Source organism: Macrobrachium nipponense, chromosome 7 (assembly GCF_015104395.2).
Source record: "Macrobrachium nipponense isolate FS-2020 chromosome 7, ASM1510439v2, whole genome shotgun sequence".
NCBI classification, from domain to species: Eukaryota; Metazoa; Arthropoda; class Malacostraca; order Decapoda; family Palaemonidae; genus Macrobrachium; species Macrobrachium nipponense.
The window spans coordinates 77,212,137-77,233,789 of NC_061109.1; the positions used below are offsets into that span (position 1 = coordinate 77,212,137).

Here is a 21,653-nt window from a genome sequence, read left to right on the forward strand (position 1 = left end):
ACATCTTCCTCTATTCACTTACATGTCAGTTTGCTGTTGTTTATTGAAGTGTTCTGCATGCAATAGCAAGTGGTTGTTAATGTAAGGTATAGTACTGAATTCTTACACTAGCCACAAGTTTAGTAAGCCTGGTTGGATGTATGACAACTTGCATTTAACATACTGAACTTTCGCTCCTAAGCCGATTAGTTTAAAGCTGACTCACTCCTGCCTTATTGGTGAATCTACCAAAACTTAGATGGGCCTAGGACCCCTGACTTGTACAAGGTATAGGAAGCTTAACCTTGAGTCATCTACAAAGACTGAAGCCTGCACAAGAAGCATATGCAATCTATCGAAACCGCATCTCTTACTATACACGATATTATATTGTGAAATCATGTTTTGAGTAAAAATTTCAAGGATCGGATGATACAGAGATCAGATAATATAAAAGTATATAAATATATAGGAAAATTACATTTCTTATTGGCGGGGGTTCCGTTCCAACGGCTTGATGAACGAAAATTGACAAAAACAGAAAATCGGCAATTTACAAAGCTTATGAGTCTGACAACAGTTCATGGTGTGTCTGTTAGAAATGCAATGGCGCCAGTATTATCAGCGTCAATAATCGGGGATCAGTGCATTTCGGCGTCAAAGGTAGACAGCTGTAACGCCAATAACCAATGCCACCAATAACCGGGAACTGCCTTTATTATTTAGTTTTACAGAATGTAATTGTTGGAAATGAAAGGTGCAAGTGTATTATAGAGAAACCTCTAGTTCTAAAGTCTTAAAAAATCCAAAACCTGAAACACAGCTTGTCCAGTGGGTTTTGGATAAGGGATTATGGACCTGTAACCATCATAAATCATAAAAATGCTGTCCTCTTCACTTGTTACACTTTCATTACATAATGAAAGTGCAATAACTTTGTAGCATAGCCGAGTTCTGATGGAGAATTTTAGTTTAATAATTATGTACCATTATTGCCAACACCTGTAAATTAATGAAGGATCAATTTTCCATCTATTGATTTCGAATTTATTTACCTTTCAGATAAATATAAAAATAAATTGAGGTAAAAAAAATATTTGTAAAACTTACTTGGTAGAGCACATCCATAATTCCTCTATAGATTTCTTTCAATCTTGACTCATTAATGTCCCATGATATGGCCAATATGTCTTCATCATATACAAAGTAAATGGAAAATAATCTTATGCTTTCTTCTTGCCAAAACTCATCTTGTTCAATTACTGCTCAAAAACAAAAAGGATAAAAATAATTAAAATTAGAAAATGGGCAAACAGTAGATCATAACTTACATGTATACATTTTGTCTAACAACTTACAAGATGCATATAAAGCTTAACCCTAACATTCACCACAATATCACCCAAACAACTCAAATAACAACCAAACCTTTAAATGTCACCACAGGAAACCTGATGTGTGTGGTACTGACAACTGACGAGGCCAAAGTTGGACAGGTAAACTTTATAACAAAGTTCTTGTAATCTTCAAAATCCAGTATTATGTTGATATTTGGAAGTGGAATGTCCTGATTTAATTAAAAGAAAACAGTTCCTCAATTATCTTACTAAGCAGCAAGGAGGAATCCTGTACACAAAAATCTAAACACAGGAAGTTAGCAAGTGCAAAATATCAGACAAATAATTAACATTTTTGTGATCCTCTTGACTAGCCCAATAAAACTTTTATCCAACAAAAGCCTACAATACAGAGCAATATGGATCATAAAAAGGTAATTTTACACAATGGGACACAGAGGTTGGTACAAAAAGAAAAAGCAAAAACCTAGTACATAATTCTTTTAATTCTTTTTAACATCAACAAAATAAATGTGAAGCAAGTCATAAATGCTTAATTAAATCAACTGGTTCTAGTAGAAAATGTATTCATAACTAGCAGGACACCTAACATCATCTAAACACTAAATTCTTACCTGATCAAATGAGAAAGAAAAAGTTTTCTTATATAACTCGAAGAACGACTGTCCCCAGAGGCCCTTTACCACAATGTTTCCCCAATGCCACTGGTTCAGTACAAATTCCCATCCAGAATAATTTGAAGAAATATTGAAAATTTCTGTAAATATTGATAAAATCTGGTATAATAACAGTGTTCAAACAGCGTGAAGTACAGTAAATATACTGTGCTACAGATAAAAGCATACAGTTGGCCCCTGTGATTCATTGGGAATAGGAACCACAACCCAATGAATAGCTTAGCAAATACTCATCAACCCTCTAAAAACACTTATAGCTGCCTATTTTGATAGTTCAAACATCAAACCCCCTTTAAAATGCTTAATACCTGCCTATTTCAATAGTTTTACCATGAAAGAATTATTTGGTCACAAAAATATGAAAATATAGTAATCAGTGACTATTTCTCTTTGAAATTTCCGTATACGGTGTATAGGAGAATTTTCTGCGAATAATGTGAATATATGTTCCACAGAAAAATCTACAAATAGGCAAAGCCACAAATCCAGAACGTTAATAAGCAGAGGTCGACTGTATATATCATCCATACACTTATGTAAATGAGTACGCATGTGTGGCCACTCTTCAAAGATAAGGCACTACTACATATTTCTATTTCAGAACACTATGCAAATGAACATGAAATACCTAAAGCAGATCCTTTTTCCAAGGCACTAAATTTAAAAAATAAATTACTAATCACTACTCATTCTCTTCACTGTTATTCATTAACCCTTAGGAGCCAGGATAAAAAAAAATCAATATGCAACACTCCAGGCCAGCAAAACCTAAGAGGTCAGCCAATTTAGGAAAAAACACATTAATGCACAGTGTGTAAGAGAAAATATTCTAAACATTTTTCCCCAACTTCTGTTGAAAATTACTATTTACAATCCCTTGTGGGGTCTCTCTTTAAAACACAATCATAAATTCTAAAATAAAAAATTATTTTATTCTATTTCGTAAAATAATAATTACAGCTCACACAATAAGAAAACATAAGAAATAACATAGGTAACAGGAATATTAGTAACGACTTTAGGAGAAAACCCAAATCTGTTCATGCCTTACATCCATCAGTAGGGAGGAAGATGGGCTCCGATCATGTAATTACATACTTGGTAAGTAACTGCTAACATTAAATACCAATGCTTGTTGTTGCTTAAAAGTTAAGAGAGCTACTGGGATACTGTCCCTGATTGGTGCTCATCTTAACTCTTAGTGGTGTGGCAGTAAAGCCATGGGTCCCCTTCTACTTGGTGGGAACTTTGCAGTGAAGGAAGTACTCCAATGGCTAGCAAAGCACAATAGGTGCCTGCCCTTGCCCTGGGCGCAGCACCAAAATAAAAACAACCAGACAACACTGTCACCTACACTGAGTTAAAACCACAACCCATCCACTGAAAGTGAAGAGAAAGTAGGAAAAAACAATCCTATGCTTCCTTCCACAATACCATGGCAGTAACTAGAAATGGTCTCAAGGTACTGGGAGATCCAACACTTTTAACTACTCTCACATCCTTAGCTTTGCATAAAAGAAGGAAAACTGCTCTTCTAATTAAGTGTCCCAAGTTAGAAGTCCAAAAGGAGAGAGATCTCTGCTATGGAATTACTCTAAATATTGGAAATCTGGGCACAACGGATGATCATAGGGGGCATGCTTCTGGGAGTGGGGGAAGCTGAGACATCCAAACAAGAGACAAAAAACGCTCCCAAGAAGGACCAGTAGAAACTCTACGATGCTCCCTCTTCTTGTAAAACATCTTCCACGGCAACTTTCGCCAACAACAACATTCCAGGCAAGGATTAATAATGGTACAATAATCAGATCGGCACCTACGGGGACCTGTAATGGTAGCAACCAAAAACCTGAAGCTGCTTGTGGGCACTCTTGGGGCGCCTTTGGCTGCACAGAGCACAGGTTGGCACCAGATTGTAGATGCTGCCAGTGGGCGCTCATGGACACCTTTTGGCAGCTCCGAGCATGACTTGGTACCTGACTGGCACCATCAAGTGCTCATTGCTTGAGCTGGCGTCAGGTTGAAGTGGGAGCCAGTGGGTGTTTCTGGGTACTCAAAGTGTAGAATGTTCTTAATCTGTGCGTCAAACTAGATGCAGGTCATCCTTGCACAGGAGACATGAGAATCAATAAAAAAAAACTTTCCTACTTAGCACAACTTAGTAAATGCACTGCTGAAGTGAGTACTCTACACAATATATTGCCGAAGCAAATAATGGGACCAATTCTTGGCTGACATTAAGCACCCTTCTCTCCTTACTACTGTCTGCCCCTACACTTTCCAAATCTCTGAAAAGGAAAGTGTAGGGTTAAGGTAATATTATATACAGACGGCTTGGAAATATACTAGACTCAGTAAACAAATAAAATGCAAATCTCTGCCCTAAAGGAATGATGAAGCATTCAAGAATTACTTTAAGGCAATTATTTATCGACAGCTTGCGAGTAGCCTGCGCCTTGTAAACACCATCTGATGTAAATGTTTGGCCTAAAGAAATAGCCTAAGATACAAGAATTACTTTAGGGGCAAAACTATACAGGCAGCTCTCAAATACCCTAGGCAAAAAAAAGCAAAAGTTTTTCCTACCTTTTATCATAATAGAATGATGAAATATTAAAAAATTACTTTTATGGCAATAATTATTAGTGATTTGCTTGTGCCTATGCCTGGAATGTACCATTCGAAATTTAATTTTAAGGCAGAACTATTATCGGCAGCTCACAAGTAACCTAACTATAAAAAAAAGATTTGGCCTAAATTACATCTAAGGCAAAATTCTGTTGATGAATAAAATTGATAAAAACAAAACAAACAAAAACTCATCCTAAGATTTCATGAAGATTACTAATATGCTATCCAGTGGATGTATATACGTATCACCGAAATCCAATTAAATTACCGGAAAAAATTAATAAACTACCGCCGTAACTTGGTGTATACCTGAGTACATCAGGAACAGATTGAGGTTATCTGCTAAAGTTGTTGCTACTATTCCTGCTTGTGGGCAAAACTGGTCACCTACACAGTCATTTTAAGTGTTACCTATGAAATTTTGAATTCAAGCTGCAGTGTCAGTGAACTAACTGTTATGTAATTACTTAGTAAGTGAATTATATAAAATAGAGCTTTTAGATGTAGAGTATAGAACAAGTGGTACCTTCTATAAGACTGAAATATTACAAAATGGAAAATACATATCTATTTACAAGGTTTAATCTGCAATTCTGAACAAATGAAAATAAAACTTACGTTTCAGTGAAAAACTCAGGGCAGGACAGACACTTAGGTTGAGTTTTTGGTTAATATAGACAATGTAATGGCCACTCGGCATCACTGAAAAAGATACAGGAATAATAAAATCATTTTTTACAATCAGTCAGCAAGTAGTGAAATGCACACTGTCTCAGTAACCCTCCAAGGAAAAAGCAAACTAATCCAGATACAGTAGTACCTCGAGATATGAAATTAATCCGTTCCGAGGCGCCCTTCGTATCATGAGGTTTTCGTATCTTGGACCACATTTTACATGTAAAATGGCTAATCTGTTCCAAGCCCTCCAAAAACATCTCCGTAAATTTCATAATAAAGCTAAATCGACCTATAAACAATGAAATACTACAACAAATTGGACCATTCAATACCTACCTTAATAACGTAATGCAAATTAACCTGTAAGTAAAGTGTATTAGAGTACATGGTATACAAGAAATACTGTACGTAAAATGTGGAAGCTTACCTTTCGAGTGAGGCTATCTCCGAAAGTGGTGGCAGAGGAGGAGGAGGACAAACGGCAGATACGTACATACGTACGTACACTTAACTTTACGAAACACATAAAAAATGTAAGGAAAACTAAACTAAAATTTACGAAACACATTAACAAAACTGTAACACTTAACTTTACAAAAAAACTAAAATAAAAAAAAATAAAAATTTAATTTTTTTATTTTTAACTTTTTTTTACTTCTTTTTACTTTACGTAGGTTTTTTTTTTTTTTTACAGAATTTAAACTTCATCACCACTTTCAACTTTCTGTTTTTTATCACTTGGTTCTTCCTTTTTGCTTACAACTTTTTGTTTTTTATCACTTGGTTCTTCCTTTTTGCTTACTCCTGCTAATGCTAAAGGCCTCTTTAAAAAATAACGATCCAAGGAAGATTGCTTCTGCCTACTTTTCACAATGTACCTGAAACGACTCAGGCAAACGTCATCGAACTGCGCAAGCATACGACCTGTGTGAGCCTTTTCGGGGTGTCTTTTTTTCTATAAACGATTGCACTTTATGAAAAGTGGCTAGAACATCCTTAATTTCTGCCGTTGTCATAGGGTCCTCCTCCTCTTCCTCGCCGCTGCTAGAGAACTCCTCTTGAACGACGTTATATTGTTATGGGCGCCTCCAAACTCCTTCAGGTCATCCGTCGTAAGCTCCTCTTGGTGCTCCTCGAGAAGGTCGTTGATGTCGTCCTCGTCGACGACCAGCCCCATGGACTTGCAGAGTGCAACGATCTCGTCAAGATCTGGTTGGGAAACAGTTTCGGGATCGTCAACTGTTTCTGAATCTACTAGTCAGAGTTGACATTGTGATGGTGTTTGTGTCATGTGTATTTTTTAAAAAATTTCTCATTTCTTTCCACAGAAAATGGAAAAAGAAGAGCACCTCTTGAGTGACGACATATATGATATGACTGACCAAGATCTCTCTAGTGGGATAAGTGACCAAGATCTCTCACATGGGATAAATGATCAAGGTCTCTCTCATGGGATAACTGGAAACTTTGCAAGGTTGGTAGAATCTCCACTCCCTGCTGAACAGAGGGTGTTGACCAATCATTTACAACATGCATACCAGTACTATAATCAAGGCACTTCAGTTTATGTTGAAGGTCAGCAGCCGAACATTCAGTACCCAAATCAGTTGCAGAGAGAGCATTTGGTTGAACAGGGTTTTGATGGACACCAGGGCCAACAGAGTATTGAGGTGCAACAATTAGTAGATAATTATCAAGATGGGCAGCCGTTAATGAACACTACGCGCTGGCCTTGTGGGAGATTGCCGTCTCTGTTATCGTATCGCCAGAGATTTCTTTGTCTTTTATCCAGACAAGAAGCAGCCGTTCCATCTCGTCGTGCACGTAGGTCCTCTTGCTGGACAAAATAGTGATGCCCTTGGAAGGTGTAGCTGCTTTGATGACATCCTTCTGTTCAAGGATGGTGCCTATTGTCGACGGATTTCGGCTGTATTCCTTGGCGATCACACTCAATCGCATACCAGCTTCATACTTCTTGATAATCTCCATCTTTGTCTCCAAAGAGAGCATTCGCTTCTTTCCATGAATTTCAACTTTCTTGGGACCCATGACTAAGTTATCTTGTACGTAATTTATATATAAGTAGAATAAAGTTTTCGCACAACACGATAACGTACGTATACTGCAACGAAATCACTAACGAATTTACGTTACTAAACGAAATCGTTAGACCGAACAAATACCACGTGCGTACGATAACGATGCTGGTACCGAGTGGCCGAGGCACGCCACCACGTACATAGATGCATGATGGGAGGGATGCTGGCCAATAGGAAAGAAGGATCTCATGGCCACGACTAGCATCGGTGGCGAGTCTACTAAGTTGGCGGCACGCGAGTTTCAAAATTGTTATCGGTGGTTCGGGCGAATCTTGGACTTTACAGAAACCTTTCGTATCTTGAAAACTTTTCATATGTAGAGCCGTTAAATTTTTTGTATTGGCTTTCGTATCTCGAGTTTTTTGTAAGTTGAGCCTTTCGTATCTCGAGGTACCACTGTATGTAGTTTTCAACTAGTTCACTCAACAGCTTGCATACACCAACTAATTCACTCAACAGTTTGCACTAGTCTAAAGGTTTCCTACGTGAGCAAATACGTACATCCATCTCTACACCTCACTGAAGAAGAGAGTTCTTTGTATCAGCCTTAAAAAAAGTAGCTTGCCAACACAAGAAATTATGATCACAAGGGTGCAGTGGAGCAAGGAGCAAAGTAGTTAATAAAGAAATTATGAATGTGTACAAAAGAACAGATAATTCTGTCCATTTCAAGCTGGATCACCTACGTCACGCATTTCTAAAATACATACTTGGGTACATCTAATACTGGAAGCCTTGTGTTAATGGCAAACAAAATCATTTCAGAACCATGGTAAAGTCCACAGAGAGAACTGATCTTCATCTAAAGAGAACTCTGAATTACATTTACTTTTTCTGTTGAACAGCCAAAATTTGTTTCATACTTACTGTCTACAGTCATATTTGCTGTCATTGTCAAGAAGTCTGTTTTTCCTATAGTCTGGGTGACTTTCCTTATCCTTCTAGCACGTAAGTTATTTTTCTCTTTTTGCTCTTCACAGCAGCGATCACCCTCTACACTGTAATTTTCAATGTTCATAAACAAGCTTTCTTTTTCACTCCTTGCAGGGCAATCTTTCTCAAGTTCTTTGGCAAACTGTTGAACACATCTTCCCAAACAATGAGGATTCCCAAAAAATGCTGTATTATTTCCTTCATCAAGCTCAGGTTCTAAAACATCAATGCTTTGGAACCATACAAATTCACTGTTGAGATTATTAGTTATGCGTAGAGTTATTTCTTTTTCACTTAGGCTGGGAGAAGTTTTGACTTTCCTTTTCCAAGTCAAATTCAAATTAAGAGGAAACTGCAATTGTAAGAGTTCCTCCTGGCTGTAAGGAAAATTTTTTTATTAGAAAATAGATATCTTTCTTTGTAAATGATATCTTAAAATTACCAAAAATATCACATTCCATAGCTAAAACTACCTTGGACATCAGACAATGGTTTAAAAACATAAGGGATGAAGTCCCAATAGGATTGAGACATGTCAAGTTGAACCTAAAACTTACAATGTTAATCAAGAAAAGGACAACAGATGCATAACCAGGCAAGTGGACAGAAAAGCATCAAAGTTATGATTTATGAACTGGACAGCAGATAAAAAGATATGTCTAATAAGGCAAAATGTATTAGATGGATAAAAAGACATATTAAATAAATAGCCCTTTTCCTTTTAATGAAAGGTCAACTGAAAGTGGTAAATTCATTTAGAAATGGTTAAGTTATGAATGAAAGAATGCAAGTTACCTATACAAACAAAGTTATAAACCTAAATATGAAAAGCAAGAATGGTTAAAAAGCACAAGGCGCCCCTTTGTCATATTCCTCCCAAAAAAAATTGACACGTAGATACTTACATCTGCAGGTGATGAACTACCAAGAAAATGCTAGCTTCACATACAGTATTGAATCAAGTTATAAACCTAAATTTGAAAAGCAAGAATGGTTAAAAAGCACAAGGCGCCCCTTTGTCATATTCCTCCCAAAAAAATTTGACACGTAGATACTTACATCTGCAGGTGATGAACTACCAAGAAAATGCTAGCTTCACATACAGTATTGAATCAATGCTGCTGTGTAAGAGGCAATCAGAATCTTTTTGTCTTGTCTACTTACCTAAACACATTTTACCACTTCAAATATTTAACAAAATAAGTAACCAACTAAAAGCATGGGAAAACTTTTAATGCTTTAGCATCCATATTGCAATATGCCAAGTGCTTATATTCAGCAAAAAATACAAATAATTCTAGTCCTTAAAAAACTACACCCTTTATTACCACACACATGTATCAAAATAAAAAAATTTCAGACTATCAGATTATAGAAATAAATTGGTCAAAACAATGATCAGCAAAAATCATTACTTAGAAATTTTACTGTACAAAAAACCATGAAGAGATGTTAGCATTGATAATCAGGGTTATTTTCTGACATATAAAAGTGAGCCAATGAGCAAGTCTCAGACTTGCAGATAACTTTTAATTTCCTGTCACTATGTACCTAAATATCACTCAAATCAATCTGGAAGAAGAAATAGACAATTATAAATGGCAAACACATTCTCTATGCTTACTTTTCAGCTGACGTCTTACTGTTTCTATCTGAAATATTGAAGAAAATTAAACTCCTCTCTTGAGATTTTAAGTGGCATCTAACTTGTGTGGTTTCATAATCACTTCCAGCGTCACTCAGCAGTGTTATGTTGAGAAGTATTCCATTGAAGCCATTACTGAAATCTTTAGAAAAAACAGTAAATCATGAGACCACTGGCAACGCATTCATATCCCATATTGAAGCATGATAGGAATGCACAATATACTACGCATAAACTGGTAATGATTATCATTGTGACACCGTAGATATTATAATAATAATAATTACATTCGATACCTCTGAGTTTGTCCAATGAAGTTTTGTCATTTATCCAGAACTGCCAGTTTTTGATGTGCAGACCAGGAGGAGACTCGAGATGCCATGGGACAGCTGAATTGAAGTTAGAGAAGTAACCCACCTCCATGAATGGTAACTCCAAGATGACATGCTAAAAGTAAAGTTACAAAACAGAAATTACAAAGCATTAGATACATATGGTTTAAAAAAAAAAAAACTTAGTTTGCTCACTACCTACCTAACGTTTCTTAGCTTCTTTATTCTGTGGCATAAAAGGCTGAAAAGTAATACCATACATACAGAGTAACAAGAAGTTAGTCATGAAGCATACATCTGGGCCCAGAAACACCTAGCAATTTAAACTCACACAAAACATATCACACATCCAAACAGGAAAGAGTTATCAATTTTCAAGTCCCAATTAATGGGACATGTTGAAACATGGTGGATATTCTGTTTAAAATATCTGCACTTCACCTACAAATATGACTCACCAACTATTGCACGAGAGACAAGCACAATTTTTTTCCAAAAATACTAACTGAAGAGTTATAGCAGACAAGGAGCCACTGATAATGGTACCGTCAATGTAAAGAGAACCAGGTAAAAAAATATTACAGTCTTACCACAAATAGAACTTAGCAGTTACAGGAAACGTGAAACAGATCAGAGAAATTGGAGGCAACCCACCATATCATAAAGATGAACATGAAGATAGTATACGTATCACGGAAATCTTTTCGTAACCAAAAATGAAAATTCCACTAACATCTATCAATTGTATTTAGCCAAACGGATGAATATAATGTAGAGTATGTCTCGAGAATTTGGCTAGGCTACTGTTGACTTAAAAGAACACTTAAGTCACCCACCTCTTTATTCCAATATAGGTTCATGAAGAATGCATCTTCCAACTCCCTTTGAAGGTAACCAATGGAGAAAAAAACAGATGGATACTTGTCATTATTAACTGAAGCCTCCATGGTTATCTCACTTTTCTCCCATTTGTAGTTCCCAGAGAACCGAGCTCTGCATCCAGATGGCCAAATCTTAGAACAAAAAATTAGTCAATCATTCTTAAAAGTTTCACCTTTAAATTAACATGGGAAATTGAAATATGTATTACAACATTGTTCCAAAAGCAAGTACTTTAAAATGACACCCACACTCACTTTCACAACCATCAATGATGCTGGCGATGACTGTCTGCCAACAGAAATGGAAAAAATTCAAAATGAATTTATATAAATATAATGGGTTAAAGTCAGAAAATGTAGTTCTTTAAAAAAAAAAACTTTTTATAAATACATTACTGAGGGTAACTTGACTTTCGAGTCTGCAAAACAATAAAACTACTACTGTATACCAAAATCTCTCACCATCTCCCTCCCATTTCTGGAAGAAGAATTGGTGCATTTTTAACCAGTCTCCACTTCACACACAAAAATAATGTACTAACCTCCACTCATGAATACGTACAACTTTCTAAAGCTTAATGCTTTTTCCATGTCCCACTGACTATTCTGCTTCCTTCCAGCTTCTGGGACTCTTATAATTTAAATGCAAACAAATTTTCCAGGTTCCAAAACAAACAAGTCAGTCTGCTAATCTAGGTAAAAAAGTAGATCTTAATAAAAGAAAAAAAATATTCTCAATGGCTAGTATATCATCTACCAAAACAAAAGCAAGTCCGTAATGCTATCTAGTCAAATCACCTGTATAGACACTGAACCAGAATACAGATTTTACAATACAATACATATATGTATTGTATTGTACATACTTTTAAATAACTAACCTTTTTATGATGTGATAGATTCCTGAACTATTATACACTTCACATATTTCTATATTTCTTGATACGGTCAGTTGATGTGCTACTATTCCATCATGAACAAGGTCACTGACTTGAGCTGCTAAAGCCCATACCTTACTCAATGCCACTAAGAGAATGAAGGTGCAGTTATCTGTAACAAGATACAGTAGTAACTTACATACACAATACAAAACATATAAATAGCACTTAAGATTCATTTTTTAAATACCTCTCCATAATATATATAGCTTTAACTTCCACAACAGGGCGGATTCGACAGACTGAAACAAAAATTAGATCAATGTTTTCTATGAATATCCGTCTTCTCTATCCATCTACTTCCCCCATACCCCACCAGAGATTACTTAGGGTACACACACTCGTACCGGGCAGACTACGTACTTTTGTCCACCTTGTGGGAAGGCAGGGAAAGCAATTTATACAATGGAGAAGTAAGTATGTAAAAACAATATTACTCCAAAGTATTAATATTTTTAAAATGAACCTTACCACTCCTTATATAGCTGATTCCCACATTTGAAACAGATGGTGGGCAAAGTGAAATCAGCCAATCCTTAAAGGCTACTTAGTATCAAAATTAAAATGTTTTCATGTAAATTGAATTTCTCCTAAATACATATAGTATGTACAAACCTAAGGTCTTCTACATTAGGAATTACGGCGATGCTGGGAAATGGCTGATAGACTTTTAAACTAGGTGGTTAGGCAGTTTTAACTACTATTCACTAGGTGGGAGTCCTGCCCTACCCAAACATAAACATGCTAATTTGCCTTTGACCAAGGTGTCAGACTGAGGGGTGGCATGAGATGCAAGAACCTCAGGTTTGTTTAGTTACGAAAAATACGATTTTCTTTTAAAAAATTGTCATTTGTTCCTACACTACATAGAGCAAACCCTCAGTCCTTTACAATAGGAAGACAAATTTGGAAAGAGGAATCTAATTCTCTAGAAATGACTAGAGTTCACAACACCAGGATTTTCTTCCTGGTCGAGAGAGCAATGGAGAGAACCATACCTCTGATGAATTAATTGGAGTGCACTGACTGCGTGATTAATAGTTACTTTTGCTTTTTTTTCTTTAATAAGGGAGGAAACGTAACCTGATGCAAAAACATGCTTGGATGTATCTAAGTCAACAACAGTAAGGAAAATATAAGCAACAGGTTTCTCTTAATGTCGGGGAGGGATGAATCTAAGTCAACAACAGTAAGGAAAATATAAGCAACAGGTTTGTCTTAATGTCAGGGACCTCCCCTTGTTAAAGGATGGGGTAGTATGCTTCTATAATTCTACAAGAAAGACACAACAGTTACTTTTTTGTAAAACTTCCCTGCATCGGTCACCAGTTCAAGCTTGTTATGGCATGAATTCACTCTCTGCCCAAAGGAAGAGAAGACGGATGAGAGGGCAGAGAAGGAAAGTGGGGCCAGTCACTCTCACATTCAATTTCACATCCACCCAAGGTGAGATGCAAATTTATCCTGATAAAGGAGCTGGGTAAGCTACACAGCTTCTGACAGATTAATGAGTGAGCCACAACTATTATCGGTGATAACAGAGTCCGCTGATAACCCACCCGGGAATGTCTTATTAGCCTGGACTGTTGGGGTTAAAAAGCATCAATAAGCATTCACTTCCTGTGCATTACATACATAATAAAAAAAAAAAAAAGCGTGGATGACTGCAATGCTGTTCGAAGACTGATAATGTTCATTACTTCATTCAAACAGTGAAAAAGTGAAAGATTATTGTAGGAAAAACAACATCCCCTTCAAAATTCTGCCGATTCTTGCCAATGCTCATTGCCACCCTCAGCACATTGGAGACATTAACGAGAACGTAAAAGTTGCGTTTCTGCCACCAAACACAACTTCTCTCATACAACCCGTGGATCAGGGCACTGTGGCTACATTCAAGGCGTATCATTTTCGGAACACATTTGCTCAGGCTGTCCAGGCTACGGATAATAAGGAGAAAGATCTCGGAAATTTCTGGAAAGAATTCAGTGTCCTGAATTCCATTGTGAACATTGGAAGGGTGTGGAATGTGGTTTGGAAAAACCTACTATAAGTGTATGTGAACTTATTAAAAGGTTTCGATCAGAATGAAGATGTGGAAATCCATATGAAGATCTTGACACTTAGGATAAGCTTAGATTTAGAAATTGATGAGGAAGATATCCAACAACTTACCGATGTACAAGACTTAGAACAAGCAGAGGATTTAATTGGACTTGCAGAAGAAAAAAAAGAAGCAGAGGAGGAAAAAGTAAAAGAACAGCTAGAGTGAACGTTTATGGCAAAAAAAAAAAAATGACAGGCATTTGCTTCATTTGAACATGGACTGGAACTTTTAGTGAAATGGATGGGGACAAGGAACAGTTTGCTAAAGTTCAGAGGGCACTTCAAGACAATGTTCCATGTTATCAAGTAATTTATGAAAACTGAAAAAAAACGCACTGTGCAACCTACAATGGATTACTTCTTTAATAGAACGACTCCAGTAGTACCATGGGAGTCTGGGTTTTCCTGCGGGCTCCCTTTAAAGTCTGGGACTACTTGGGGGCCAGAAAGAGCTAGTATGAGCAGAGGATCGAGCCAAAGTGACACACAAAGAAAGCTTTGTCCTTACTAGATCCCTCCAACCCTATTTATAGTCTCAACAACCATAAAAGTGAACCTTGCACACAAAGGGCCAAGTGTCATGTCGGGCACACCTGGGACCTATGAGGTCATCCTGTGCTAAATGGGGAAAATATTCCTTTAATTATTAGTGATTTATTTATGAATTGATTCATCCTCCTCCTATCTTGACACTACTGTTGTAAGAGTGACTGGAACTGTGAAATGTTTTCGTTTTTGTTGTGGACACGAGTGCGTGGCAGTGTAGCCAGTCCCTTGTTTTGTTTTTCTTACACTTTGAGTATGGGAGCGCTGTCCTGAATCTTTCGTCAGGATTTTGGTAACACTAGCAACACATGAAAGGTTCACGAATCCCGAATGCTCTCGTGTGAGGAGGATTAATCCGGTCCACCCTTCAATTTGGCTATTTTACCAAACTATTAATACAAATTATTATCTATCCCTTGCAAGGGATCTAGTCCAGGAGTTCTGAAGACTACGTAAATTAATAAAGTCCAGGAGACTAGGCCTGGGAGAAATTTGGCATGATGTAATGAGTAATAAAGAAACAAGCAGAGTACCAGGAATTTTCTTCAATACCCCTAAAATGGAAATCAGCACTTCAATTGCCTCCCTGTGGGAAGACATCACCTGGTCTCATCAGTAATAAGACCCATTCACACAAGGAATGTCATGTAATAGCAGGTAGGACAGGCCTACCCTAATTTCCAGGCAGCGTAAAGGTCATTAGTCTTCATACCCACCGTGTCAACTATGACACAGCACCATTCTCCGACCCCTGTCTCCAGTAGGGTGGCCACTTCAAAATTCCAAAAAAGAAGGACAATAATTTTTTTTTTATGCCAACACCAATTTTTACCTAAATTGAACATGATTATTGAGGGCTTGAATATAATATATATATATATATATATATATATATATATATATATATATATATATATATATATATATATGTGTGTGTGTGTGTGTGTGTGTGTGTGTGTGTGTGTGTAATATATATATATATAAATGAGCGTTTATTTGTCAAATAGTATAAGAATAAAGAACTGAAATTAATTAATGCTCAATTTTATTAATGATGGGACAATTTAGTACATAACAATAATAATAAAAATAAAAGTAACTTGTGAAAAAATAGTCTTGTTGAAAAGGATTGCTGCATCAGCTCCATTAATTTTGTATAGAGTCTTCTCTATTTTTCCTTATTAAGGATTTCTCAATGTTGCTGAAACTGGCAAGCAACGTGCCAAAGGGGATCGTCAAATCCAGTATAGTCATATTGAATTATCTTTATTACTGCTATATACATATATTACTGCTACAAGTTTCTCTATCTCTCTCTGACGTTTCGCCCAGATCTGCCAGGGCATGGTCACAGCGATGGTTGCAGGAAAATAGAGAAGACTATACAAAATTAATGGAGCTGATGCAGTAATCCTTTTCAACAAGACTTGTTTAAAAGAGGGTCTACTCCCAAGATATGTGAAAAAATTAACATTATTTTAGAAACTAAATAAAGGAGTTACTGAATTATCAATCTAACATTTGTACTTTGCCCCTTTCCTTGCCATATTTAAGAGGTTTCTATTTGCCAAAAAGTTTTTGTACATAGCAGGGCATTCTTCTGTAAAGTTGTTACAAATTTGGAGCTCTGCTTTGACCGAGTCCACTTGCAGACGATTTCTCTCATTTGTCCAAGCTGAAGTCATCATTGAGAAAACCCGTTCTGTCTGAGCATTGCTGCATGGAAAAGAGAAAAATATTAAAGCAACTCACCTTCCTTCAGAATTTGTTAAAGGGACCTCACATTTACTGAACAGCTTGAGATAACGTTCCTCACTGTGCTATCTTTCATCTCAGGAGTATTGATAATTGCCTCCACAATCCCATACTCTTCATATAATTCATCCATGTCTATCTTGAATGTGACAAGCCTTGACTACGTCACAGAATTCTCAAAAGGTATTGCTCTTGTTAGACTTAATTTTGACACTTTGGTATCTCTTTCCAGAAGAAGTCACAAACCTTTCACCTCAAGTACTTTTATAGGCTCTTTCATAGAAAGCAATGAAGTCTGTTTTACATTTCGTCGACAAATCTGGTGTAAGTTGCCTAAGCTTGTTGTTTACTGCAAAGCCAAAAAAAACGATCATTTGCTCTTCTATCAAGTTTGCTTTTCAGTTCAGACATTAACTGAATACTGAAGTTATGCTGAATGTCTTGGCTTCTAGACTTTCAATTGTGTCTGAGAACAATTTAAGAGCGTGACTAAGGAAGAAGAAATAGATCTCAGAGGATTCACAGGTATTTCCTTCATCTCCAAAGCACTTCCATAGTACTTTAGGGCACTCCTCTTCACCTATGCTCTGGAAATAACTTTTTAGGACTTCCCAACACTTAAGTATTCTATCAATAGCTGGCAAGAGAAAAAGCCATCTAGTCACAACATGCCGCCAATAGATTGCAAATTGGACAAACTCATCCTCCATAATTCACAGAATTCCTTTAACTGTGCTGTTCTTTTAGGTGAAATGCTAAAATAGCTGTAAACTTTTAGCACAATATTTTCAATATCAATATCCATTTTAGCTGCAGCAAATTTTGTTGTATTGTGCAAAATATGAGCCAAACAGTTTGCCGCAATAACGTTCTTTTGAGCCATTTTAATTTTCTGATAAACACTGTTGTGTTTTCCACAGTTTACACTTGCATTATCAGCAGTGTATGCAGACACTATTCAGATCCAAACCTGAAGTCTCTAGTTTAGATAATGCTGATTTGTTATGGCCTCGGATGATTCCTTGTTATCACTGTAAAAGTCAAGTAACACAAAATGAAATTATCTCAAAAGTATTAGGAAACACTTTGTTGCACCTCTGTTTGAAGCATCAGTTGCTATTGAAAAGGGCAATCTATGTTCTTTGATGTACTCCTAATGTGTTTCTACAGAATACGGTGCTAGAATATTGTCTCACACAGCTTTTATTTTAGTTTTCCACATGTTACTCCCTTCACTATCAATGAGTCACTATAAATTTCTTGTCAACTTTTACTCCACAATCAACACTTCTGTATGATTGATACACTTTACACAATTCTGCAGCCATTATTTTATCATCTTGAGATGATCGAGATGGGCAGAAATATAATAATACTGATGATGTGGCAGCAATATGAGTGTTAGTTTTATGTTTATCTGAGGCAGCATGTCGTTCAATTGCAATTTTTCCCGTGCCACCGATATCCATATCACAATGGCATACTGTGCAAAGTGCATAATAATCACCTTTTCTGCTTTTAGAAATAAATCCAAATTCCGTGGGCCATTCATGGTTAAATGCAGTCTTTCTTTTTGACATTTCTTTAAGGTATTCAATAAAGCGAGAAATAGTCAACCAAATCTCACTTCAACATTCAGCAGAATGACATCTCTGATTTTTTAGACAGACACAAAAAGCAGGACATTATTATTGTCCTTCTTAAGGCAAAGCAGGACAGAGGACAGAATGCTAAAAAACAGGACTGTCCTGCTTAAAGCAGGACGTCTGGCCACCGTAGTCTCCAGGCAAGAAGACTGACAACAGTGCATATGTATACTACCTAAAATTGTTAATACCTAAGCAACCAAAATACTATAGGAAACTGCAATTTCAAAACAAATACCCCCTCGTGTCTCTATTAGGTACTTAGATTAACCTACTAGAGTTCAAAGGAAATCGCACGTTAATTACAATCGACCGGTAAAAACGTTAAATTGTTAAGAAACCAAATTACTATAAGAACCTGAAATTTCCAAAGCAATGCCCAAACAGCAGCTGTTCTTTAGAGTCTAACCACACTAATACATTAATTAATGTGGCTCAATTTACAGTGCGTCTATGCCTAATAAAACTTTCCAGACACTCCTGATCAAATTAACATAGGTTATACCATTCCTGACATTGATTCATTAGGCTAACTGGTATAGAATTATCGGCTAACTTACCGAGGAGAACTATTTTGTTTTTGAACATACCTGACAAAATTAACATGACTACTCAACGCCGATTATCGAAATTGCTAAATTACTGCAAACAACACTGTAAATCTGCCGACGAACACTGTACAAGCGTTACTACTGGACCGGTTTCCAGCTTCCCTGGAAACTTGCACTGAGTTACCGGCTACAAGCAACTTTCCAACAATGGACTGATTACATCTGAAACTGTCAGACTGCCCATTGTTCTTCAGACCCAAGTCTGTAGACTGTACTGTCGCTTCATTGTCCGTCCTTTTGACTTTGCTCAGGACGTTTAAACGAAAAATAAAAGGAAGGATTCAAATAATATGATACACTGTGTATATGACTGCTGAAAATACATGTATACCTACACGTTATATTTTGACGATATATGTGTGTGTGTGTATATAAATATATATATATATATATCATACATATATATATATATATATATATATATATATATATATATATATATATATATATATATATATTACTTGTCATTTTGTAGGCAAATAAATACAGAAATACAGAGTATGGTGCTGCAAACTACATGTTCCCAACGAATCATTTATTTATTTACCTTTTAGGCCTCTCACTTTCTACTCCACGGACAAAACTACACAGTAGTAGTAAAACCACGAATGAACCCCAACCCCACCAAAAAAAAAAAAAAAAAAAAATGCACAACCTTCGCTCACAGTCACTAGTGGGGGACAGTTATCTTACTCTGCGTTCACATCATTCGCACCTCCTGCTCACCTCAAGCCAAGTTTTGTCTCCTGTGCGCTACTGCGCTTCTTAGCGCAGATTGTTTTAAATAAGGTTACTTACGAGTTTACCCTTGAGCACTGCCTCTGAAATCGAGGATATAAAATGCTGTATCATCTTTAAAGTGTTCCTTCTCACCCACGCACATCGGGAACACATTTTCGGTAATAGACAAAAATAAAGACGTTGAACTATGGTCTTGTCATTTTGAATTGCACCTACATATATATATATATATATATATATATATATATATATATATATATATATATATATATATATATTAGAGCTTGTGCCTTGTATGATAAGGCGCCCTATGAGGTAATGTTAGACTAGCGATAATCTTACGCTAAGTCGGTTGGTATTGCACTTCCATCTTCAATGGAGTGTCTGGGGGTTTGTAGATCATTTACGAAGTCGGTATTATCTTGTTGGTTATTACGACGATGTGTTAAACTCATGGTGAGGAGGTTTTTGTAGAAAACACGAAATATAAAAATATATGTATTCTTCTGAAGTTTTACATGCTGAAGATCAGATATGATTGTACAGTAAGTTCCAGAAGTGAAGCGACAAATTTCAGAATTGATCGTATTTCTTTAGAAACTCGTGGGGTTGCCAGTTAGTAAAAATATACTCCAATTATTGTCATCCTCTTTATCTAACAATACGTATCAGTGATTAACTGTAGAAGCACAGAAAGTATTTCCCCAGTGAATGATCAATATTTGCTCAATAATTGTTTATTAAAAAAAAAAAATTTCCCCATAGAAACATCTGTGGCTCTCAATGTGTGATATCAAGTGTTCACCAATGAGTGGCAGCAGGAACCGAGTGCATAAGCATTGGCCAATATGATTTGCAAATTAACTTTCTACTTTTATAGCGTTATATCGAAAGTTATTATGATTTCTTTTGATAAAGCACAAAAAAGTTTAGTATCTGATTAAATGAAATATAAATAGGACACAAGTTGGTGTAAAACAAAAGAAAAGAAAAAAAAAAAACAAGAAATCTTAGTTATATGCGCTTTTAGCATTGGCTACATGGTTAGGCCTATTCAAGAATTAAGGAAATATATTTTCCAGCTTGTTAGTTAATAATTTCATCTAATTCCTCAATTGTGCAAATCTTTGCTTGTGGAATTGCATTCAGGGTCGCATCAAACAATTATTTTCGAAGGTTTCCACCCTTTTTTTTCAGTGCATAAGTGAGACTATTTTTGTCCATACGATCCGGAGTGTGAATATGCTTGGCGAGCATTATTTTAATTCGAGTATCTCCTGTTATGCTCTCTCTCTCTCTCTCTCTCTCTCTCTCTCTCTCGGGACCTTTTTATCTAGTCAGGAAATAACCAGAGGCCTGTTTTTTAAAAATCGAGCACTAGGCCTATTGGTCATGCTCGGGTGCTTATATAATATATATATATTATATATTATATATATATATATATATATATATATATATATGGCAAAAAAAAAAATCATAAATTTATGTTATATTAATAATGCTTGACTGGGATCGAGCTGATTACTGGTTGCCCGTGGAAATATGAATTTGGTGATCACTCCCTTATGATACGCCCACTTACGCACATTCAGTCTTAAATATCATGGTTGGAATGATTAGAAGATTTGAGATAAACGGTTGAAGTGAAAAAGGTGGAGTTAGGTTTGTGGGTATAGGTAGAGGTAGAGGGTGAGGCGAGGTGTTGGGATCTATTGTCTCCCTACTTAACCAGGTGGTGATTTTAGGGTGTTCTGGTTGCTTGCGACCGTCTTTCTTATTTTTTATTTAGCGAGTCTGTCTCCTAGGTGCAAGGACAGGTCCTGGTGTTGGTCCTAATGGTTCTACTTTTCCCTAAATAACAGACAGTGGCCCTGCATTGTAAGCCTTGCTATGGCCCGCCCGGAACTAGGCCTAGTCACCTGAAGGTAGCAGCAGCAGTTAGAGCCTTTTTCGAAGATGGTATTTTATGCTCGGACCTAGAAGATAAAATCAGAACTACCAACCACACCCAACTTCTCTATTGAATCTAGGTGCATTCATGGTTGATTATGTTTAATGTAGCGGAGATTTCCTTTTACATTCTATTGATACTTG

General features: G+C 36.4%; 1 protein-coding gene across 2 annotated transcripts; it reads right to left on the reverse strand.

The window, feature by feature from the left end:
- Window positions 1-754: 754 nt before the first annotated feature.
- On the reverse strand, window positions 755-18,972 carry LOC135216989 (uncharacterized). Of its 2 annotated transcripts, none has more exons than XM_064252544.1 (11): window positions 18,795-18,972; window positions 12,095-12,263; window positions 11,469-11,502; window positions 11,169-11,345; window positions 10,297-10,447; window positions 9,980-10,142; window positions 8,290-8,732; window positions 5,264-5,347; window positions 1,952-2,094; window positions 1,408-1,546; window positions 755-1,241 (listed from the first exon to the last, which is right to left on the reverse strand). In XM_064252544.1, exons 1-11 carry the CDS (start codon window positions 18,808-18,810, stop codon window positions 1,027-1,029), a joined length of 1,734 nt encoding a protein of 577 aa, XP_064108614.1. In that variant the 5' UTR covers window positions 18,811-18,972; the 3' UTR covers window positions 755-1,026. The 2 variants fall into 2 exon arrangements, with proteins under 2 accessions (XP_064108614.1, XP_064108615.1); XM_064252545.1 differs by lacking the exon at window positions 18,795-18,972 and adding an exon at window positions 11,756-11,905 and having other exon boundaries at window positions 12,095-12,234.
- Between the last annotated feature and the right edge of the window lie 2,681 nt (window positions 18,973-21,653).

Bases quoted from the DNA above. Each gene is read 5' to 3' on its own strand.
- LOC135216989 (XM_064252544.1), bottom strand. The intron at 8,733-9,979 runs GTAAGCATAGAG...TTTTCCTTACAG, and splicing joins AGTAAGACGTCAGCTGAAAA to CCAGGAGGAACTCTTACAAT. The intron at 5,348-8,289 runs GTAAGTATGAAA...TATCTTTTTCAG, and splicing joins AGCAAATATGACTGTAGACA to TGATGCCGAGTGGCCATTAC.